At 54.5% G+C, this 21,903-nt stretch overlaps 12 protein-coding genes across 12 annotated transcripts; 4 read left to right on the top strand and 8 right to left on the bottom strand.

Annotated features, from left to right (window-relative positions):
- Nucleotides 1-686: 686 nt before the first annotated feature.
- On the bottom strand, nt 687-1,757 carry AB675_8668 (uncharacterized protein; the record flags this gene model as incomplete). Its single annotated transcript, XM_018149133.1, has 1 exon — nt 687-1,757. The coding sequence occupies one exon, from the start codon at nt 1,755-1,757 to the stop codon at nt 687-689; it is 1,071 nt and encodes a 356-aa protein (XP_018004750.1).
- A 1,073-nt stretch (nt 1,758-2,830) lies between these two features.
- On the top strand, nt 2,831-4,392 carry AB675_8667 (Maintenance of telomere capping protein 1; the record flags this gene model as incomplete). The annotated part of the gene is made up of 3 exons (XM_018149132.1): nt 2,831-3,066; nt 3,205-3,389; nt 3,443-4,392. The coding sequence occupies 3 exons, from the start codon at nt 2,831-2,833 to the stop codon at nt 4,390-4,392; spliced, it is 1,371 nt and encodes a 456-aa protein (XP_018004756.1).
- Nucleotides 4,393-4,647: 255 nt separating this feature from the next.
- Nucleotides 4,648-4,965, bottom strand: AB675_8666 (uncharacterized protein; the record flags this gene model as incomplete). Its single annotated transcript, XM_018149131.1, has 1 exon — nt 4,648-4,965. The coding sequence occupies one exon, from the start codon at nt 4,963-4,965 to the stop codon at nt 4,648-4,650; it is 318 nt and encodes a 105-aa protein (XP_018004528.1).
- Nucleotides 4,966-5,583: 618 nt separating this feature from the next.
- Nucleotides 5,584-6,030, bottom strand: AB675_8665 (uncharacterized protein; the record flags this gene model as incomplete). The annotated part of the gene is made up of 1 exon (XM_018149130.1): nt 5,584-6,030. The coding sequence occupies one exon, from the start codon at nt 6,028-6,030 to the stop codon at nt 5,584-5,586; it is 447 nt and encodes a 148-aa protein (XP_018004600.1).
- A 901-nt stretch (nt 6,031-6,931) lies between these two features.
- Nucleotides 6,932-8,262, top strand: AB675_8664 (uncharacterized protein; the record flags this gene model as incomplete). The annotated part of the gene is made up of 5 exons (XM_018149129.1): nt 6,932-7,058; nt 7,110-7,233; nt 7,438-7,660; nt 7,765-7,789; nt 7,847-8,262. The coding sequence occupies 5 exons, from the start codon at nt 6,932-6,934 to the stop codon at nt 8,260-8,262; spliced, it is 915 nt and encodes a 304-aa protein (XP_018004371.1).
- A 238-nt stretch (nt 8,263-8,500) lies between these two features.
- AB675_8663 (Cytochrome c oxidase assembly factor 1) lies at nt 8,501-9,154 on the top strand (the record flags this gene model as incomplete). The annotated part of the gene is made up of 1 exon (XM_018149128.1): nt 8,501-9,154. One exon carries the CDS (start codon nt 8,501-8,503, stop codon nt 9,152-9,154), a length of 654 nt encoding a protein of 217 aa, XP_018004593.1.
- Nucleotides 9,155-9,277: 123 nt separating this feature from the next.
- AB675_8662 (uncharacterized protein) lies at nt 9,278-10,104 on the bottom strand (the record flags this gene model as incomplete). Its single annotated transcript, XM_018149127.1, has 2 exons — nt 9,278-9,489; nt 9,537-10,104. 2 exons carry the CDS (start codon nt 10,102-10,104, stop codon nt 9,278-9,280), a joined length of 780 nt encoding a protein of 259 aa, XP_018004297.1.
- Nucleotides 10,105-10,435: 331 nt separating this feature from the next.
- Nucleotides 10,436-11,583, top strand: AB675_8661 (THO complex subunit 3; the record flags this gene model as incomplete). The annotated part of the gene is made up of 3 exons (XM_018149126.1): nt 10,436-10,530; nt 10,577-10,889; nt 10,957-11,583. The coding sequence occupies 3 exons, from the start codon at nt 10,436-10,438 to the stop codon at nt 11,581-11,583; spliced, it is 1,035 nt and encodes a 344-aa protein (XP_018004300.1).
- A 533-nt stretch (nt 11,584-12,116) lies between these two features.
- On the bottom strand, nt 12,117-13,879 carry AB675_8660 (Isocitrate lyase; the record flags this gene model as incomplete). The annotated part of the gene is made up of 4 exons (XM_018149125.1): nt 12,117-12,133; nt 12,196-12,505; nt 12,592-12,906; nt 12,947-13,879. 4 exons carry the CDS (start codon nt 13,877-13,879, stop codon nt 12,117-12,119), a joined length of 1,575 nt encoding a protein of 524 aa, XP_018004669.1.
- Nucleotides 13,880-14,930: 1,051 nt separating this feature from the next.
- AB675_8659 (Neutral trehalase) lies at nt 14,931-17,354 on the bottom strand (the record flags this gene model as incomplete). Its single annotated transcript, XM_018149123.1, has 3 exons — nt 14,931-15,167; nt 15,217-15,249; nt 15,300-17,354. 3 exons carry the CDS (start codon nt 17,352-17,354, stop codon nt 14,931-14,933), a joined length of 2,325 nt encoding a protein of 774 aa, XP_018004366.1.
- Nucleotides 17,355-18,100: 746 nt separating this feature from the next.
- AB675_8658 (Pre-mRNA-splicing factor CWC25) lies at nt 18,101-19,344 on the bottom strand (the record flags this gene model as incomplete). The annotated part of the gene is made up of 3 exons (XM_018149122.1): nt 18,101-18,409; nt 18,459-18,634; nt 18,678-19,344. 3 exons carry the CDS (start codon nt 19,342-19,344, stop codon nt 18,101-18,103), a joined length of 1,152 nt encoding a protein of 383 aa, XP_018004282.1.
- A 491-nt stretch (nt 19,345-19,835) lies between these two features.
- Nucleotides 19,836-21,000, bottom strand: AB675_8657 (Zinc-binding alcohol dehydrogenase domain-containing protein cipB; the record flags this gene model as incomplete). Its single annotated transcript, XM_018149121.1, has 3 exons — nt 19,836-20,095; nt 20,143-20,809; nt 20,854-21,000. The coding sequence occupies 3 exons, from the start codon at nt 20,998-21,000 to the stop codon at nt 19,836-19,838; spliced, it is 1,074 nt and encodes a 357-aa protein (XP_018004295.1).
- Nucleotides 21,001-21,903: the final 903 nt, after the last annotated feature.

The raw sequence follows: 21,903 nt of genomic DNA, 5'->3' as shown, positions 1-21,903 counted from the left end.
TGTAAGAGAGGCACCGAGTTGCCAGTGCGACTGTGAACACAGTATGCAAAATTCTAGCAGCCAGCTGAAGCTTTTATACCAGCTGGACCACAACTCCTCGCAAGACGAATCGACTTGCCGTAGAATACGCCACTACCTATTGGCGATGGATGCCTGGCCGCCAGAATGGCTCTTCATGATACCGGTTGATCGTGTGACAAGTAGCGCCGGATGACCGGGTATCGCTTCGAGGCTTTTCGCGAGACCGGATGACCAGATCGTTCCAGGAACCTGGGAGTACCTGCTGAACAACGCTGCTGGCTTTCTCGATCGTGCATGCCACGCCTACGAGTCAGCTAGTGATATACTAGGTCATGCATGCCGATCACAGAGTTCGTCACTACGACAAGGGTTCGCTTGTTCGGCAAGGGTCGAAGGACAGGCGGAGACATGGCAGGCGTTGCACGCAAGTATATTCCCACAGCAATTCTGGTTCATCAGAATGAATCAAGTCTGTCTGATCCATGCTCGCAAACCAGGAGACCAAGAAGCTAACGCTCAAACCCCCACACCGCGCAATACCCTCGTCACCCGAATCCATGTTCCATCCAAGTTGCCCAAGCAGATATTAAAACGCGAACTAAGCCAACAAATCGAATCGCATCAAATTCCCACCAAGCATGACACCTTTCTCCTCACAACCTGTGTCAGCCGCGCAACATCACCCATTCGTAGTCATTTGTAGTAATGACTGGTCTTGCAGCCTCCTCAGGACTGTCCTCTAAACGTGATTCGGATGCCCGAGGCGGTATCTTGCTGCGGAGACCCTTGATGGCGTCGTCGAAGAGTCCATTTACGAGATGCTCGTCCGCAGTGATGGCATGGCTTCCACCTTGTTCGGCCCCGTGCTTCATGCATTGCGCGAAGGTCTCGGGTATCATCTTGTAGCGAACACTCTCGTGCTGGCCGCAGTGTCCCTCGAAAACATGGGTTAGATCACCCTGTGAGTCGTACACCGAGAACTGGCATGCCCAGGGAGGCAGCCATGGAGGTCGTGAGCGAACCCAGGTGGCACGGGGATGAGGTGTACTCTCGGCGTCTGGCGAAGTTGTGTCAGCGTCGATGTTGCGGGCGGCACATGTTTGGAATTGGGGTGCCGGAGGATCGACATCAATGGCTGGCGAGAAGAGGAGAGCTGCCATATCCGATGGATCGTTATCGAGAGGCTCCTCCACTTTCATGGCGCTGACGTTCTCCTCTGTCGGGGCCTTAAGAGGAGGCGGCATTCCTGGATTGTCGTAGCCCCAACCTCTGAAGAATTTGACGATTCGCGGCAGAGTGCGGAGCGCTCTGCCCGAACAGAATTGATCATGCTTGCTCAAGCGCGGTCGAATATCCTTCAGGATCTCGACAATCTCCTCGAGTAACGATGCAATCGAAGCGCGTGACTCGTAGATCTTCTGCTTGATATGAAAGGCCGGCGCGTCTCTCTTTTCAATGCTTGCTCTGTACAAGCTGAAGTCGATCTCTTCTAGCTGGAGGCTGTTGTACTGTGCGATCAATTCATTGTGACGGACAGTGGCAGTCTGAAAGTCGGCGATGTTGACTCGTAAAGTAGCAAACTGTTCAGCGATGCTTGAGAGGTTGACGCAGGTTTGGTTTGCCCAGTCCAGTCTAGCTAACGCGAATTCATCCGCAGGAGAGATGGCCTGGTTGAACGTGACCCAGGACCAGAGCGCGAACAAGACAATAGCAACACTAGCCCAGAACTTGCACATGATTGGGAAAGTCGATACAGGTTACCACAGATGTCACTGACACGGTTGTCCTCAGACCAGCTGCCATCTCCTATATAAACTAGAAGAGTGCAAACCTGCATTGTCAGCTCACAAACACATTGGGAGTGCTCCCGTATGAAAGAGCACAAGCAGCAGCATCAATGGCCGCGCGCTTGCCGTCGTTACTGGTATTGACTTGGGGCATTCCGAAAAAACAACGCGTTATTATGTGCATTGTCCTGGGGAGAAATCTGCAAGCTGGTGTCGTCGCTTTCATCCCACATGAAAAGAGGATAGGTGTGTCCATCGACATGATCGTCGAAGTTGAATGACATGACAATGCGGTACGCACCAAGACCTACATGTTTGCGCCATCGTCAGAGTACAAGAGCATACGACATTGCTCTGCTTCCTGAGACAAGGACGCTTGGTGAACGTCGACACTCGCGCCTTCGTCAAAAGACAATTCGAATCTTTGAGCGGACGTCGGTCCAATCGTGCTGACGCGACCTATTGAAGTCTCCGTAGATATGAAGCAAGAGGTCCGAGGTCTTACTCCTTGAGCCACGAAGACATGCTAGGGCTTGTAATCCGTGGGCCGTCAATGAAGCCAAAGCTGTAGTAGCAATACATAGACAATTATCCCGACGTCCGCCACGAAGGTACGGACGAGGCTGGACTTGCCATGAAAAATGGCGGAAAGGTGATGAAATCGGGAAGCTGTGCATTGGTACTGTAGGCATCTGTGTTCAAGCGTTACGCCTTGGAAGGGTTCTTCTCAACTCCATCCTGACACAAATTCCCTCGTATCAGGACAGTGAGGAAGGACAATCGTTTGTGACAATCTGAGTTGATGACCACTGTGATCACGCAGCCTGCACCTGTGTTTCGAGGCGTTGGTCTCGTTGCCGTCCCAGCAGCGCTAAGCTCAATTCGCGCCTAGCACCAGACCCCGTGCTCTGCACAGTGGTCATCTCGCTGTTGACCACCCACCGACTCCAAACGTCCAGTCTCCCTCTGAGCGTCACATTCGCTATCTGCCACCGTTGCGACCATACTCCGTACCATACATCATGTCCAACAAGAAGACCGGTCCCAGTGCCGATGATCTCCTCGCCCAATTCGACACCCTCAGCACCACAGCCCGCCCACCCAAGCCCTCTACCAAACCCCGAACCACAGCCTCCACAACAAAGACCTCTCAAAGCGAAAATGACCTCCTAAACTCCCTCGGCGACCTAGCACGCCCCTCCAGCCGCCCCGGCACCCCCTCCCTACGAGCCAACCCCACCACCACAACAGGCGCACGGTCCCCAGCCGCAGTTCAACAGCCACGCCTCCCCCAGGGCGCAGCAGCGAGGAGAAGACCGCAGCCAGCGCAAGTCAGGCGATAGCTCGCGGTCGACACAGCCGGCGTACACGCCTGCGACGACTACGACGGAGGCAGAGTCGCCGAGCCTCAAGAGGCGCCTACGCCTGCGGCGGGCGGGGGCTGGTGGGGAGGGCTGTTGTCTACGGCGACGGCGGCGGTGAGTCAGGCGCAGAAGGCAGTGCAGGACATACAGAAGAATGAGGATGCGCAGAAGTATTTTGAGAGCGTGAGGGGGAATGTGGGCGTCATTCGAGGATTTGGTAGGTTTAGTTATTGTGAGAGTGATGGGCAAGATGCTGACATGTTGTGATAGGCGGTGACCTAAGGTCGATGGCTATGCCGACGTTCCAGAATATCCTCCAGACGATTGCGCCGCCCATATCGCAGCACGAACGGTTACAAGTCCACATCACTCATGATTTTACCAATTATCCCACGCTCGATCCGCTAATCTACCAGGTCTTTTCGCGGGTTATGTCGCAGGTCGAGGGCGGTGATCTGATGGTGGTGCAAAAAGGTCAAGAAGCCACAGCTCGACGAGGCTCAGGTGATCGATCACGAGATTTCGGATCGTGGCACGATGGGCCGTGGTGGCGGAGCGGCGAGCAGCGCAGTATTAATGCTGTCAAGGGCATCATCGAGGGTAGCAAGCTCGCTCGTGCCTCTGCTGAGTCGTATGCTTCAGATCACATGGCTGGCCGTGGCGGTGTGGAAGAGGTTGCGAAGAAGGCCACTGAGACGCTGAACACCAGCAACCCAACTCGTGACTCGGAGATCTTCCTTGCGATCCAGGCGATATCGCAGGCGAGGCCGGACGGTTTGTTCGCAGGCAGCTCGGCTAAGGAGGAGGAGTCGCAGGTCAAGGAATCGCCCGACCACAGATACTCAGAGGAAGTGCTTTTCGCCATCTACCTGCACGATCCGATACACGGGATCGCTCTGCAAGCGCTCTCACAAGCCGTCCCAGCGCAATGGCTCGAGTGGCTCGACGCGCCAAGCGGAGGTGAGGGGACCTTGCCGGAGTCGATTGAGGAGATCGTTGGGTCTGGAGGCGTTGATCCCAGAGAATGGGTCAGTGAATGGGTAGAGGAGACATTGACCCTGGCCATCGGTGTAGTTGCACAGCGGTATGTCGCGAAGCGGATGGGGGTCGGTGAAGGTGGCGCCAGGAAAGGTAAGGAGATTTTGAGGCCTAATGCTGGCCAAGAGGATGTGATCGAAGCTGGTGGCGGTGAGGCATCGAGAGCAGTAGCTGGCCTGTGAGATTTCCTTCTTCCGTTTGGCGTAGCATACAGGACTGGTGTTTTGTGGAGCCAGGCCGTGCTCAGGAGGATGACCTTCGCAGACAGACGTATTCGTAGTCTGCAATCACTTATCGTTCGACCATTCAGCACGTATTCCTGTCTGATGAGCGAGAAGCTCGATTCTCTCGCGTTTCGAATCTGGCCTGCTAACAGCTCAGCCATCGAGCTCCATGAACAAGGCGCTCCATTCGCCGATGGGTGCCTGTACCTCGACTTATCCCTTCCGACCCTGCTTCCCGCCCTTCCCACCACCCTTCGCTTTTCCACCTTCCTTCCCCTTCGCACCACCACCGCTCTTGTCCCTCCCCTTCCCCAGCAGTTCCAGATGTCCCGCCTTCTCACCCAACATGCGCTCCGTCTGCGCCGTCAGCCCGCTCGTCAGCTTCTTGCTGAGCTTCGCCTGCTTTTGGAGTCTCGCTTTGCGCGGGTTCATCTGGAGGGAGCCCTTCTTTGTGATGCCGGACGGCGTGTGTTTGGAGGATTTTGCGCCGGACGAGGGCTTCGGTTTGGCTTTGATTGCGCCTTGCGCCATGGCTGAGTCGGATTGTGTAGGACAAGGGTGGACGAGGAGACGGCTGCTGAGAAGATAGTGCGCCTGGTGCTAGGGACGATTTGGGCTGTAGGCGAGGTTAGTCGTCGACTTGGTGTACTTGACCGTGAAATCAGTCGTCGATCGCAAAAAGTTCGCAGCCCCCAAATGTTTTTCAGACTTTCAGAATTTGGGGCCGTGGCGCCCATCAATTTCTCCAATTCTAAACCTCGCGGGGTAGTAGTGGGGTTGACGCTCGAGAGATGCTGCCCTGGAGTGCAGGACACAAAAAGCGGCAGGAGGTATGCGTCCTGGGCACAGAAGCAGCACAGGAGCGAACGCTCTTTAAGCTGCCACGGAGGCAGTCGCTGTATGCTGAAAAGACCATGTAATGCACATGCACTTTCCGCTCTTCGCTGTGTAATAAATCCTGTCTACCTGGCTTTCTGTTATTACGCTGTTTGTGACTTCTGCTGTGAAGGCCTTTTAGTAGTGCCAGCACCGCTGCAAGGCAGTCGTGAGCATGGGACAATGTGTACACGTCGACTTCGAATCAGTACTGACTTCCTCGGTCGGACCTGTCCCAGAACGAGCATTTGTCGCTTTCGTCGACAGGCCATCTCAGCCACTCCCCTTTCCCGTCATCGTCTTCTCTCCCCTCCCCTCATACCCCTCCGCCGGCACCTCCTCCTCCCAACTCGTCTTCCCCAAACTGATCGCCAAATGCATCATCATACTACCATCATCCGCCCCATGCCAGTGCCTCGTCCCCGCCGGACACACCACAATATCACCTGTCCTGATCCGCCTTGGCTTCTCTCCCGAATCACATACCCATCCAGAGCCCGCCTTCACTTCCAGGATCTGGCCGCCCTCGTGCGTGTGCCAGTAGGTGCGAGCACCGGGAAGAAAGGTGACGTGGTTGACGTTGAAGCCTGTTGCGGGATCCTGGTGGACTTTGTCTTGCCAAACGTCGCCTGTGAAGGTTTTGGCGGCTTTGATGCTGGAGGGTTCCGAAGGTTTGGTCGTGGAGGCCGTGGTGTTGGCTATGACTGTGCAGGTCGGCATGTTTGGGGGGTCTTTGTACGAGTCTTGCTGGTCGGGTGGTGTTGGCCTGATATGTGCTTCCTCGATGGATACAATGTTCCTGTACAGGTGATCTAAAATGCGTGATGACCTCAGAGGAAGCACAGCACGATAAGGTACAGTACCTGACTTATGTAGTCTACTCCCTTCTCCAAAGCCGTTGTCGGCTGCAGGTGGTGGAGATTGGGGATGCGTGTGTTCTCCAAGCTCTTCCCCCCTGGAAGTCGCAGCCTGCTGGAGAAGTTGACCCAGACGTCTCAAGTCAGGAAATATCGATGAGGCTTGCAATATAGTGACAGACGGCGACGGGGGAGAAACGATGGCATTGGATGACCTATGTACTGGCAACCTGATCTGCTCCACGAGTGTGCTTCAGAGCCCGCCTATTATCTTCAATTCCCTGACTTCGGGGTCAACTGCGACGATGAGTGCGCTTGGCAGGCTAACGAGCCAGAGGTCGCCCTGTGCTTCGATCCCAGCAACTGTGACGGTACTAGAGACCTCATAGATCGAGAATCAGGAGGACGAACCTCGTGTGCTGCGTCTTGAGATGCAGACCAAGTCCTTCTCCTGCTCGTGTGGCTTCACCTGAGGTTCCGGTCTGTTTGTGTGCGCTTGACACTGTGAACTGGCCTGGTCGTGCTGGGTGACTGCTGCCACCCAAGAACAAGGCAACTTCTTCTCTCCGCCTATCTCCCCAGCACCATTCCTCTTCCAGACGCGTGACTGTACTCTGTGATGTTGTTTTCGTAGACTTAAACAGCCCGCCCACTTCTGATCGTCAAATTCCTTACCACTCTTTAAAAGAAAGTCTTGCGCCTATCGTTGCACCACAAAGACCAGACTCTTGACACTATCTTTGCCACTTCACAACAATCAAACAATGGCCAACTACACAGGCAACCACACACTGCTTCCAAATGGTGAATTCATCATCTGCCACCACACCTACCTGACTGGTCAAGGTTGTGGTCCCAGCAACGTCCGCTTCGTCAACAGAGAGGCAAGAGGTAAGTATTCACAACCATGCTTTCCCTCAGACAATAGCTCACGCGCTCCAGAAATTTCCAGACACTATGCCAACCAGCATACTGCGGCGCATATTGCGGCTGGCAGAAAGGTAGACTACCAGAACTGCAGAGTCATCACCAGAGCAGCAGCTCTCGCCTTGGTTGGTCCGGCTCGGTAAGTCTCTTGTCACTTGAGTCTGTTGCTTTGCTTCTTTGCGACTTGAGTTTGCCTTGCCTATCTTTTGTGTTTGTTGCCGCTGTTGCTTCAGATTACCTCTAGTATCTCTTCAACATACTTAAGCCATTCTTCCCATCTGTGGCATAGAATCTTTAGCCCCGCCTTATGGTGGACTCACATATATATCTAACCACTTCATAGTTTGGCTCACCACGAGCGCAGAGGTGGAGGTGTCTGGCCGGAGGCGCCGTTTCCGAACACGCCCCGCGATCCGAATTGGATGCCTCCTGCTGCAGCTGCTGCGCCGGTTGCCGCTCCAGTCGTGGCGCCCGCTGCCCTGTCGCTCCTGTCGCTCCTGTCGTCGCTCCTACCGTCGCCCCCGGCCCGCAACCTCCAACATCGGCCTTCGCTACTGCGACGATCGGTATCGTGACCTCAAGTGCCGTGGCTCCTGCCGCGCGCCTGCCTTCGGCTGTTGTTTTGGCGTCCTCCGACAATGATGAGGAGGAGGATGATGCTGACGGAGAGTTGGATGTAGAAGTTGACATTCAGCGTAAGTCGCCCTACTTCTTCGCCTTACCGTTGAGACGAGACTAACGCGTATCTACAGTCAAAAGCTTCGTCAACCTGGCCGTCACACACATGTCCCTGGTCAATCCCCGCCTCAATCGCGAGATCATCCTGTACGTGGAGTCGAGCGAGGATCCTGCAGCGCGATGGGAGGACATGAGCAACTTCCGAAACCTGGAGGTCCTGGAGCTTTTCAGAATGTGTCGGAAAGCGTTCGACTGGGAAAGCTTTCAGGCATGGTGGGAGTCCTGCGAAGACCAGGAATGGTCTAAAGTCAAGATCAAGCTGAGCGATGGCGACGAATTGGTGAGCCGCGTCGAATGGTATACTGACGCGGAGCTCATGGCGAAGGTCGCATGGTACGTGGAGGAAGGAAGCGAGACTGAAGAACAGGGTCAAGCTAAAGAGGACGAGACTAAGGATGCAATCTTCTCCTTCAAGATGAGACGTGCTTGAGTTCATCATCTGCCATCACACTTGCCAGACTGGCCAAGGGTGCGGCGCAGGCAAACACCATCTTCATCAGGGGAGAGAAAGGAGAGTGGCAAGAGGCGTTGAATTTGACTCGGTCGATCGCCTGTTCTTGGCAGATCTGCCTCGACCCCGAAAGAGCTTCATTCGATGCATGCGTCAACTGTACCACTCATCATAGCATTGCGACAGTCTTCAAACGTTTGCGAGTGCGCCCGAAGACATGCATTCCACAAGGCGAGCGCAGTCAACACTGTGCAACAGCTTCTTCGCACTGCCAGCATCGGCGCGCGCTGCAGTCTGGCGTTCACAGTTCGTTCATAGCAATACTCTGTACCAAAACATACCACACCGACATGCTACCACCTCCGCGCCAGCCGAGCCTTTCCTTGCAGCACCTCGTGAAGGCTCCGGCCCTCTCCTGTCCCGGTCAGCCAATCGAGACCTGCCCGACATCAACACAACGCGCAACAAATGGCTATACACCCTCCCACTCTTCCTCCTGGGCGTCACCGGCACGGCCTTCGCATTCTTCAACTACCAGAAAGCTTCCTCGTCGACTGTGTCTTCCATACTCTACGCCCTACGAACTAGTCCGACCGCACGAGACCTGCTCGGCGACGAGATCTACTTTGCCAGCCAGGTACCGTGGATTAGCGGGCAGATGAATCAACTACATGGCAATATCGAGATCGAGTTCTGGGTCAAAGGATCAAGAGCACAAGGGCAGACTAGATTTGTGGCAAGGCGGAGAAATAAGCAGGGTGCGTTCCAGACGGAAGAATGGAGTCTGAAGATGGGCGATGGGACGGTGGTTCATCTGCTCAGTGAGGCGGGCGAGGGCGGCAAGCCTGAGGTTCATCAGGTCGTCGAATAGACACAATGTTATCTGCAATGACGGTCTGAGAGTCGGAGTGCTTTGTTCATTACGTGCGTCTCCTTGATATGAGGGAGGATGTGCGGTTCGCTCGAACATATCGACGGGTGGACTGCTGTCCTACTAATCGTCGCTCTTGACCTTCGAGCCTTTCGTGTTTACACCCGTCTTCGAAGACGACGCGCTGGCGCCTTTCTTCGGCAGCTTCCCGATATTCCAGCCCCAAGAGCGAAGTGTTTTTACAATTTTAGGTGTAACCGCAGCCGTGAGCGGCACCCGCACAAAGATGAACGACTTGTGGATCGCATATGCCAACGCCAGCTGTGTCCAAATGCCTGTCCAATCGTCAGTCGTGCTCTCTCCCTCAAAGATGCATACTCACTAGCATTGGCGCCCATATTCGCCTTCTCCGCCTCCCGATACCCATGGTCCACAAACGTACTATCCTCCTCCAACACCCTCTTTTCCTCTCCAGTAGCATCTTCAACGGCCACCTCAACCTTCTCAACCGCATGCTCCGCGCCCGCCTTCACCTCATCCCCAGCAGTCTCTGACACTGGCCACGACACCAGATTCTTGAACCACGTCACGATCTCATGCTCCCAGTGCCCAATAGTTTCTACCCCTACCCATCTGACCAACAGGTAGCAGAATGGGAAGTCCGCCGCGCTGAGCGCAAAGTACACGCCGACCGCTGACCAGCCATACTCTCGCGACAGCTTCTTCATGCGCTGCCCGAGTGACAAGTTTTCGGTTTCTGTCGAGGTCGAGGCGAAGCGGCGGAATGTGAAGTTGCGTTTCTGTTGGCGCCAGGGAATTGATTGGTTCAATGGCTGTGTCTGTACCGGTCTCGTGCGGAACTGCTGTCTCGAGGTCTGGTGAAGCTGACGGAAGCTCTGTTGCAGGTGTGGTCGGCTGCGGAAAAGCTGTTGGAGGGCTCTCCGCTGCATTATGTGGAAAGACTCCATGGATTAGGAGGGTAAGTGGGCTAGTATTGTTACAGGAAGGAAATCACCAAAGCAAGAATCATGAAGACATATGTGAACAAGAAGGCAAGATGGCGCAACAAGGTGCCTGGAAGTGTTTCCTTAGATTCTCGGGTGCGATGTCCTTCGGGCCCGGAAAAGACACCCAGCTAAACTCCGGCGCACCTCAGCCTTGGTGAGGGCTTGTCCTCACACGTATTCACATGAAGCAGCACTGTTATACCCAGCCCATATAATGCCTCATAGATTATAGCAACAGTTGTAGAGCCGCTTCTGGCTCAGCAGCACAGCCACGATGGCTCCGATTCGAAAGCCCGTGGGACGTGATAAGTTCGGAGCCCAATTCGGTGCCTTCAAGACACAAGTTTACAATGACCCTCCACGAGTCAGGTAATAATACTCCTTCCCTACACTTATTCACAAACTGACGCAACAGCCACCGAACAATATCATGGAATGCCTCCGGCGGCCTCGTCGCCACCGGCGCCAATGACAAGACCATCCGGATATGGAACCCAGAGCGAGCATCCACCAAATCGCAAACCGAACTTCGGGGCCACAGCCACTCGCCCGACAAAGTGCTCTTCAATCCAGTACGCGAATTCGAACTAGCATCATGCTCCTCCGATGGCGTCCGCTTCTGGGACACACGGAGTCGGGCCTGCATCTCCAAGCTCGCTGTTGACGGAGACCCATTCACTCTAACCTGGTCATCTGATGGCAGTGTCTCATGGCTGGCACCAAGGTCCGTTCACTTTTCCCCTTTTCACACCACAAGCCCCATGAAACCACCTCTGACATGCTCCGACCATCCAGGACGATAATCTCATCCCCATCGAAACCCGCTCCCCTAGCACACCAACCCTCCTCCCATCACACAAACAAGACCGCCAAACCAACCAAACAACCTTCTCCAACGCCTATCCCCCTTCCGATCTCCTCATCACCCAAGGTGACGGCACCATCAAGATCCTCGACTACCCCTCCTTCCATCCTATCCACTCCCTCAGCGCACACACCTCATCCTGCCTCGCCATCGCTTACTCCCCGGCAGGCAATTACGTCGCCGTGGGCGGCTCGGACGCGATGATCAGCCTTTGGGATACGAAGACGTGGGTTTGCAGAAGGACGGTGAGTAGTGCAAGCAGTGGGCCGATTAGGGGGTTGAGCTGGAGTTGGGATGGGAGGTATATTGTTGGGGCGAGCGAGGAGGTGACTAGTTCGGGCGGAGCTGTGGGCGGTGGTGGTGGCGAGGCTCAGGGGCTCGAAATCTATCATGCCGAGAGTGGTGAGGTGGTGCACACTGTCCCTACGGGTGGAGCGGGTATACCAGCTGTAGCGTGGCATCCGAGTCGGTATTGGCTGGCGTATACGGTCGTAGACGAGACAAGGAGTAAGGCTGGCGGCAGTGGGCTGAGGATCGTGAGTGGACCGAGCATGTAGGAACTTGGCAAGGTCTGCGCAGCAGCGACGGGAAGCAGAACAGGAAGCTCAGGCGAAGAGGAAGACGACTCCCAGCGACGGAGATTCGGCGAGCATTACGGTCTCAACCATGGGCTAGAAGACCTGTGTGATGTGCCAGTACGGCAGTGTCTTTCTGGAATAGATGAAGAATCATGTGTGCGGCGTTGGAGGTCAAGGATAGACAAAACCTGCCAGGAGGATCAGGTCAGATTCCATTGAAAGGCCTACGAACAAAACTTCGATACAGACACGTGTGCTATGCGGACTTTTCCTCCTACATGTACCCAACGACTTCGTCAAGGCCCAGGCGACGATACGATGTGTCATTACCCCATCTCTTGCCTTCCAGCGGCGAAAGGCCGTATCGAGCCACTGGCATCAAAAAACACTCTTCTCACCGTGCTTTCGTCACAGTCCCGTCCCGACCGTTTGCTTGAGTCCCAAGAGCAGCCACATCGGCAAACTGGCACAGTCCTCGCAACACCTACTCACAGCCCGCGCTCCCTCGACCATCAATGAAACTGGTCCTCTGCACAAAATTCGTCAGCGTACCCTCCAAGCCAAGAACACGAAAGGAAAAGCAAGACTCACCAGTAACGCCCTTCCCCATAGCACTCGTACTACTAACCCCACCCGTAACCATCTTCAACAAGTTATCCACATAATTCGCCCCAGACCACTTCTGATGCGTGACCAGATCGATCTTCGCATCCATCTCCGGCTCCTGGATCAACTCTCCATATGCCCTCATCCCGCGCTTCGCGAACGCTCGCGCGAACTGGTCGCTTATCAGACCCGTGGAGTGCAGGCCAGCGAGGGTGATAAACTGCCAGCAGTAGCCGAGCTGGCCGAGGCGTTGGATGTAGGTCTCTTGCTCGGCGGAGGGCATGGCTGCTTTCCACTGTTTTGGGCGTACGATGTCAGTACGGAAGCAGGTTCGAAGGAGGAATCGGAATCGGTAGGGTTAGAGGAATGGAAGACACATACGTTGAAGGAAGGCGACAAATTATACGCCAGCTTCTGCTCCGGCCACACAGCGTGCACGCCCTCCGCAAACTCCGTCGCTTGTGCATAATCCGGCAGCTTGCTCTCCATCCAGATCATATCCGCGTACGGCGCATACGCGATCGCACGGTTGATAGCCGCAGGACAGCCGCCCTGGAAGCGATAGTACCCCTCTCGCGTCCGAGGTGCATCCCAGTCCCAGTGAATATCCACGCCCGTGAGGCCCTTGGCGATTGCGCGGCTCTCGGAGTTGGACTTGCCCTTCACGGAGGACTTGTACTTCTCGATCAGGCCCGCCTTGTCGACGTGTACGCCCAGCGTTGATGCCGGCGATGACGGCGTCGTCGAAGAGCATCAGGTTCGCGGAGTCCATCCACGCGGACTCAATGGCCTCGAGGTCGGCGCCGTTCTTGCCTTGCGCCTCGGCGGCGATCATCAGGTCGTTAAGGGGCTGGAGGTTGGCATTTGTGCTGCCGAGGATGAAGCCGTGGTCGCGCGGATCGATAGTCGTGGTGATTAGTGTTGCGGCTTCCGAGTCTGTTCGAGCCACGGCGAGGAGGTCGGTGCCCATAATGTCGGCTTGGGCGCGGATTGCGACCAGGCGGTTGATGTGTTCGGAGATGGGGACGAGGACTTTGCCGGCCATGTGCCCGCACTTCTTGGTGCCGGGGGCTTGATCTTCGATGTGGATGCCTGCGGCGCCCTTTTCGACGAAGAGTTTGGTGAGTTTCATTACGGCGGTCAGGCCGCCGTGGCCGGTGTCGGCGTCGGCGACGATGGGGCGGAGGTAGTCCACGTTAGCGACGTTGGAGCGCTGTTCTTTGGGTGTGGTGAGGCGCTCTTCTCGTTGTTTGCGGTCGTGGAAGAGCTGGGCCATGAAGAGATGTTGGACCTTGTTGGGTACGGTGTTCATGGGGTAGTCTGCCAGGTCGGGCGAGGGTTCATCAGTGGATGAGGCTGTCGAGGACGATTGCCAGCCGGAAACGTAGACTGTCTCTAGGTACTTGTTCATCTGGGTGAGCATCGTGGGCTCGAGGCAGCCGTATGTTGGGCTGGCTTCGCGGGCGGCGAACTTCTGCTCCATAATATTCCATAGCTTTTTTGAGAGTGCATTGCTGGGGTATTCGATTTTGATGGTCCCTCGCTTCTGGACAATCTGTTCAGCTGTGTATGGTCGTTTTGTGAAGCGCCATCTGCTGTCCTTCCACCAGCTCTTGACGGCCTCGACGTCTTGCAGGTATTTCTGCTCCTCTTCGTCGATGTGACCCATGTTGAGCTTTTCTGCGACTTTGCTCAGTAGAGATGTCATAGGATAGCTGTACAAGCTATGTGGCTAAGAGTGAGGCCGGCGAGATCAGGCTGCTTTTTGCTATACCAGTGGCAGTAAATTGGTCAGTCCGCAGCAGAGTCTTGCGCAGGTCGGAAGATGGTCGTAGTATAGCACATGCGAAGAAATGGTTCTGATTCATTTCACATATAAGAAACGAACCTCACGATGACATGTGTCCTAACTCTCCCGGCACCAGCCCGACCTACCTGAACCAATGACAGATCAATGTGGAGAGAAAGGCGACACTCAGGGAGCCCTTTGGACCGGCATGACTGTAGAAAGTGTAAGCTCATCACACGATGACAGGTCTGGCCTCGGCGAGAGGAATTTCGCGGGGAAGGGGCTCTTCAGCTTTTCCGCTACATGTGCTTGACGCGTTTTTCTTAGCATGACGTTGTTCCTCACGAAATGAACGACATCTCCATTTGTCCGTCTTGATTGTATCTTGGAGTGTGCTTGGGTACTTGTACGCTCCGTTAGCTGTACTGCATACTGTATGCTTCACGCAGTTGCCTGAGACCTATCGCGCATTGTGCTGGCTTAGGACCTTGGAAGGGATGCTGCTCACATGGATCGATGGACGTGATCAATATTTGCCGAGGTTCAGCTGAACCGTGTCTTCCCCAGCTGCTTGGCGGATTCAGAGGTGTGGGAGAAGCCGGGGTGCGGCAAAAGTCGGAAACACCATCCACGGACATTGACCGAGAGATTCACATCGAAGGCTCGAGGCACCTATGCAGTATGGTCAGGATGGCCAACAGAGGACTTCCTATTGTCGTACACATCGCGGCCTTGCCGGTGGCACTGCATGCACTGGCAAGCCGCTCCTTCTTGAAATGGCCAGCACGCGAAAGACGTTGTCATAGGAAGGAGTTGAAGTGAAATTAAAGATGTCGACCATTCGAGGACTAAGAATCCTGTCCAAGGACTATGAAGTCTTCCCTCACCAGAATTCTCTATCGCCCCCAACTTTCATCCGTATCCTGGGTCTTTACTGGTTGTCCTGAACAGCTATCGAGTCGCTGGTGCCGCGATAGCCAAATTCTTCCACAGCAGCTTCGGTACGAGCAGACTCCTCTGCAGCCTCGTCGATCGTCATGGCACTGAACCCATCCAACTTGACCTCTGTTGCCTTCGCAAAGACGTCCCACTCGGTCAAAGTCCCTAGAGCTCTCCGCATGTGCGAGTTGATCAATGTCAGACCATAAACGTACGATGCATTGACCCACTGCTATGGTGTTAGCTGATGATATTTCGTGAACCTGAGGGTCACTTACGCCAAAGCCTTCCAATGGAGCGCCGCTAAAAGACTGGTGTGTTGTTAGTAGAGTAGGCAAGCCACAGCATATCGTTGACTTACAGCTCCCTGGTTCCCATATTCAGCATCAACCCGATGCGCAGCTCGCTTGGCTGTGACATTATACTTCTCAACGACAACTCCATTGTGGTCAACGAACGATGTCAGAATCATGTGTAGCCACTTGTAGACCAACCGCTGGCACTCGTCATTGTATCCAAACTGCTTCAGACCTCCCCAAGCTAGCATCTGCTGAGGTGCCCAACCACTGGGCCAATCCCATTGCCTGTTCGGTTCGTGTAGGTCAACGGTACCCAAGGATGCTTTTGTGCCAGCTGCCAATCCACCACGCTCTTCCAACTTTGGCAGGGCTTTCAGCACAAGGGACGCGGCCTGTCGCGGTGTGGATGCACCTGCCCACATGGCCCAGAACGTTGTGGCTGATTCATATGTGCCTTGTGTCTTCCTCACCGTGTCGTAGTCAAAGTACATGCCTTTCTTCTCATTCCAAAGATACTTGTCCATGCGGGCCTTGCGGGCTTTAGCACGACGATCCCATGTAGCACTCGTCTCGAGTGCGTCCAAGCGGTTGGCGCTCGTCTGGAACTCGACAGGAATGGCTAGTCGATCCTTAAAGTACCGCTGAATGCACCAGGAGATGTCGATTTCATACTTGTACAGGCAAGAATTTAGATCCACCGTTGCCAGGTTCGCAGCAACCTTCTCGAGTCTGTAGGTCGTGTCGTGACCACTTTCTCGTACGGCTCGATCGTGCAGAAAGTACTCGTCGAGGTCTGGTTCGTCGACTTCGTCACTATTGTATGCCTCAATGAAGGCATCGAAAGTCATGCCGTGCTTGTCGGCGTATGGTTGAAGTAGGTGAGTGAAATGGGACGCCTCGGTCTCGGGTGGAATCCCGATGCCAGTAGGACGATAGCGTGAAAGGCCAGTGACGGGGTCGTAACGAGGTTCTGATGTCCATACGTTGTAGTATTCCTTTATCGCAGCAAGAACAGCGAGACGCAGGAAGTCCAGAGCGCCTTCCTGATGCTTGATCTTGTCGTATACCTTCAAAGCCATGTCTGTCAAGAACGGAGGCTGCGACCGAGTCAGATAGTAGGATCTGTTCGCATTGAGGATTTTGCCGTAATGCTTTATGCAGAACGCAAAGTTGACGACCATCGACTTGGCCATCTCGACCTTCCCATCTTCGATCAGCCCAAGAGAAGTCATGTAACTGTCCCAGCCATATAGCTCGTTGAAGCGCCCTCCAGGAACGATGAAAGGCTCTCCTTTGAATGTCTCCTTCCCGTTCTCCTTGATCACGTTCATGGAGAGCGCTAGAATTCCAGGCTGAGTGTTGAGCGAGCGTACAAATTTGGGATCGTCCACGCCATTTTCAGGTAGTCTGATGACGTCCAAGTTGATTTCAGGATTCTCAGCCGATACTTTACGGTAGTAGTCATACTGCTCCGGACAGCCGAACGGAACGTAAATTCGTGGTCTCGGTTTCGCTGTACGATCTTTGGGGTCCTTGCCAGCCTTCGCGATAAGGTCGCTGTCAAGTCGCCGTTCGAGGTTCTTCCAGAACTCTTCCTTGATGCGCCTGGACAGCCGGTCGACCGGATTCTCATTGAGACGAGAACGATGGATCTTGACGATGGTCTTGCCCAGGGCTTTTGCCAGTGTCAATTCCTGGAGGAGGTTGCTGATCATGTAATTCCCCCGAATGTCGGCACTCTTGTAGCCGGCAGATGATAGGGTGCCGAGGGCGATCTGCTTCGGTCCATGATCGTCGACGGTGATTTGATGGTCGCCGTCGATGTCTTCCTTTTCCAGCAACTCTTTCAGTGTCTGGTCGACTCTCACCAGTAGCTCCTGGTTCTGCTGTGTGTACTCATCATGACTAGCACGTCTCGTGTGCTTCCAGTCTTTTGTTGCGCTGAAGGCACGAGGGCGAGCAGGCTTGACGTAGGATGAGATGTTCCGGTTCGAAGCACCTAGGAGTTGCTCGCGCACATCTTGTTCGTTGTCGTAGTATTCGGCAGGGCTGGTGTAGGGAGCGCGGCGTTCTGCACTAGAGGTTCTTCTGCGGCGTTGCCCGTCTGGCGAACCCATGCGCGGCAAGATGATGAATAATGATATCTGATGAAGACAGGACCGGAGCGGAAATCAGAGCCTGCTGATTAGCTGCTGCTGAATCCTGCTGTTGTGTGCTTGAAGGGGACGTCACTGCTGAGGAACAAGAGGGGCAGCGACTACCAACGCAGGTGCGGATCCCCTCTTCAGCACTTGACAAAGAGATCTTTCCAGCCAGCTGCGAAAGACCTCGTCTTTTGCCTTATATCGGCACGTAAATGAGCAACGCCCAGTAAATCACCCTCAGCTTTTCTTCCACCGTAGCATTCGCATTTGACGGATAGGATCCCTCTTTGAGGGCCCCCGCCGCGGGTCAGATGGCGTATTTCTCGCTTTAATCCTTGCCTTCAGGGACCATGGTCAAAGCTTAGGTGTCGGTTTTCATATCCGATGCCGCTAGGTCGCATGGCGCTTCCCGAGAAAGAAAAGTACATCTGGGACGCCAATGGTGCCCAGCGCACTATGATGAGCGCACATGGGCTGCAACATTATGCTGTCCGCGCGGCCGAATGGTAAGGCGTCAGCGTGGCTTCAGGAAGTCGTTAAGGTTGTGTTAGTGGGATGCTACATGTCAGAAACAACCCCGTCATATGCTGTGTAACACCCAGTGTTGGAGCTAATCTATCCTCCAATCTATGTACACCACATAGTAATCCAGCGTGAGAGTAACACAGAGGCGCTCGGAATACATGCTCAGAGACGCCACCGACGATCGGACGAACGATTCAGTCCTCCTCCGATCCTTTGGCGTGGCCACCGTTACGATTCATACGATCCCCCAAGTTCATGTCACCGGCCTTCTTGTGATAGTCGTTGACAAAGGAAGCACGGCCTCCAAAAGATTTCGCATTCCTCGCCCGGGCTGCATCGTCCTGGTCTCGGTCTTCTCTGTCCTTCACAGCTAGATCTGCGAGGCGCTTCTCTCGTTGTTGATCCAGTTCTGTAGCAGCCTGCTGCATGGCCGCCAATCGAGCAGCTTTGTCATCCTCTTTCGCTCCGTTGTTCTGGTGACTAATGGGAGATCTGGGCCGCGGCTAGATGAATGCCAGCTTTGCATCTTTCGCACAGGCCCTTGACCATTACCGTTTCTTGAACGATATGGTGATCTCGACCGTGATCTGTCCCGTCTCCGGTAGTCGGGCGAGTCCGATCGCCTCCGTCGGTCTGGAGACGGGGATCGTCTTGTTCGGCGAGGAGAAGGAGACCGCGATTCAGAGGGGCTAGAAGAGTTCCGCCGCCTGCGGTCTGACCGATGTTGCCTTTCTGAATCGCGAGGCGCCGGACTTCGCTTTATATACCTACTCGATCTGTCATCGTCGTAATCCCGATCCCGCGATAGATGTCGTCGATGTCGACCTTCGTCGCGGTCGCGTGATCTGTGCCTTCTCCGCCGGTCACGGTCGTCGTGGTGACGGTGATGGTGCTTCCGGCGCTTCGCATCTCTGTCCGCCGATGATGGTTCACTCTGCCCAGCTGCCTTCAGCAGCATCTTTCTCTTCACCGGATCGTTCATCATAGCTTCGTAAGCTGCCTGCTCCTGCCTCTTTATCGCCAGCATCGGATCTTCCCGAATCTTGGAGGCTGTATCGCGCAGGGTGTTCGCGTTCTGAGCCATCATGAAAGAATCCTCATTGGAGTTCTTCTCAAGCTTCTGATTCTCATCGCCCTTTAACAGACCATCTATGCGCCTCTTTCCCAATAGGTAGCCCTCCATCTCCTCGGTAGTCCCAGCCTGGCCATTGGAGGGTCCGTTGTACATCCATTCGACTCTGTTGAGTCGCTTCTTGCCGCCGGCTGCCTCCTGTAGGTCCTGCAACTCTTGGATCTGTCGTTCTTCTTCGCGCTCTTTCTGGATCTGATCGATCTTCTTGCGCTCCTCCAGGGCCTTTTGTTCTTCTTCCCAGACCCGTTTCTGGTTGCTCATTAACACCGGGTGCCATGATTTCTTCAGGTTGAGATCGCCACCCATCTTGGCGATCGCTCGACTGGCCTGCGCAGGGGTTTGTGAGGGTACTCGCAGGCAGAGTAGTATGTGTATGCAAGTCTTGTAGTCTACAGTGGTGATGGCTGCGTGGTAGAGTGAAGTCTAACGGCAAGAAAAGTTTAGGCACCAAAGGCCTACTAGTGGCTCCGGGCAGGGATCTTAAAGCGATGGCAACAGGCTGGAGCTTATCGATAATGGCGGTTCAGAGGGTGCCTGGTAAACTCCAGTGCTGGCTCCGCAGGCGAAGTCCCACCGAGATAGGTTTAGCGCCTGCTCGCCATTCTTAACATCTATAAAGGCCCCTTCCCCCTAGCACTGTCTTCTGTTGTTGCGTTCCCACTCCCTATACACTACTTGAAGCATCGTCTATGTTTTGTAAAGCGTACAAGCGCTCAGAAGGGCTTGACTGGCTGGCCGGCCCTTATCGTTGCAACCGAGCCTTGATTTTTAGGGAGGGCAAATTCCATTACTCGGTATCAGACTTCACCAGCGATCTCAATGACAACCTTCTTAGCTGAGACACCCTTCCTGACCATATCGATACCCTCTTGCACCCTTGTAAGGCCACCCTTGAGTACATGCGGATCAGGCTTGGCCTGAAACTTTCCAGACTCCAGTGCTTTGGGCATGAAGTCATGCCAAAGAGCTGTGGCGACATCAGATGCATCACCTACTGCCCAAGCATTGGACAGACTGGCTCGCTCGATGGCCGAGAAGGCTGGTGCCAAGCCAAAGACTGTGATTATGTCAGTGATCGAGTAGTCTGACTCTGAGCTTACTGACCTGGTCGCACCTCCACATTGCCGGGCAGGTCCTTTTCTGCTTTCAGGACCGTTGGTAGAAGAGTGCCACCAATTGATGTGAGAATCTCAGCGCATGCGGACTGTGCGCCTGGCATGCTAACGCAGTCGAAGACAAGATCTCTCTCCCTCAAGGCGGCCTTCAGCTGGTCGACAACATCCGGTGAGCGGTAGTCGTATGCCTCTGATGCACCCAAGCTCTTGACATAGTCAAAGTTGGTCTCACTGGCAGTAGTGATGACACGCCACCCACTGGCTACAGCCAACTGAATGGCGCAGCTGCCACAAGATGATGCTCCTCCCCAGATCAGGATGGTCTTTCCTGTTGATATTGGGTTAAGCGACGGTAGTGGAAGTTTGAGATCGTAGTATAACCCTGTAGCTGCAGTATCGACGGCCAGGGGCAGCACAACGGCGCTGGCGAGAGGTAGGGAGTCTGGCACCGCAGATACGACACGTTCTCGTACTGTGCTGTAGGTCTGGAAGCCAGCATGTGTGACGTTCAGAGAAACGAGGGCGTCGTTGTGGCCGATCACTCGCTGGCCGATCTTGAACTTTGTGACGGCGCTGCCGATCTGCACGACTGTGCCTGAGACATCGTTGCCGAGGACGAACGGATAGGGGAGCTTCAGGAATGGATCGTCCTGGATCTGAGACGGGTCAGCTTTGCGCAGACTGCAGCGATCGTACTGACTCTCCAGTCTGATGGGTTGATAGCAGCGTATGCTACTTTGATGACGACCTCATCAGCTGCTGGATCTGGTGCTGGACCTTGTTTCACTCCCATTTCTTTGGCCTTCTCGACCATGATCCAGGCGGCTTCGTTCTTGAAGGCAGACATTTTGAAGATGGCGGTTTGGTACACTGTGGTGAGTCAAAGGCTTCTGACCTGCTCAGATGTTCATGAAGTCCCATTGTGCTCCGACGACCTCCTCTTTATACCTGTTGTAAGCAGATTGTGTCGTACACTAGAGCTCCATACCTTGAGCGTTCTGATGATGAAGAGCGATTAAACTTGGGTGGAGAGCACTTGCGGAGCTCCGTTGGACGATTAATGCAAGCTGGTATCGTGAGGTTCAAAATATCATAGCTGGAATTACACTTCTCAGGCGCGCTTTATGGCTACAGGCTGAGATAGTGCGAGTATAGTCTTGGAGGAATGCCCTCGCTCAGAGCTATCTTCTCATACGAAGTTCGTCTATCTTTTGGCTTCTTAAGAAAAAGCGCCCGCAGGCCTTCCTGAGTTGAGATACCAGCTTAATACCAGGAAGTCCTCTCAAGTGAAAATTTCGTGAGAGGCCCTCGTGTTGATGCTGTGCACGCCCGCATTGTGTACTTAGGCCTTTTGAGAGAGAATCAGTGAAAGTGCCCTTTCAATTTACCTATGAGATTTTGACCGTCAAGATTGATCTTGACATGTCGATGGACCTCCGGGATAGCTCGTCAGCTGTGAAGGCGCATAAAGCTCACATACGCGAATGAGGCAAGGGCCAATAGTGTGGCTCGGCAATATGCGGTCACAACAGAATGCTACGGAATTCCGTAGGACTGCTTACGAGACCTGCTATGTCTTGATACTTCGTCCAGCAGAATCCCAGTCACCCTTCCCTGCGTGGAACTCAGCTACCATGAGAGATGCGAGAGATCCCATCTGCCGCCACAGCTCAGCGCTGGCACCGCTGTACACCACAGATTCACATCTGCTAGTCGCTGGCGATGAATAGTGACCTAACCTGTCCGTCGT

This window comes from Cyphellophora attinorum (genome assembly GCF_001299255.1).
Source record: "Cyphellophora attinorum strain CBS 131958 chromosome Unknown Contig3, whole genome shotgun sequence".
NCBI lineage: Eukaryota > Fungi > Ascomycota > Eurotiomycetes > Chaetothyriales > Cyphellophoraceae > Cyphellophora > Cyphellophora attinorum.
Note: the sequence above shows the minus strand (reverse complement) of the source record. Positions and strands in the feature narration are given on the sequence as shown.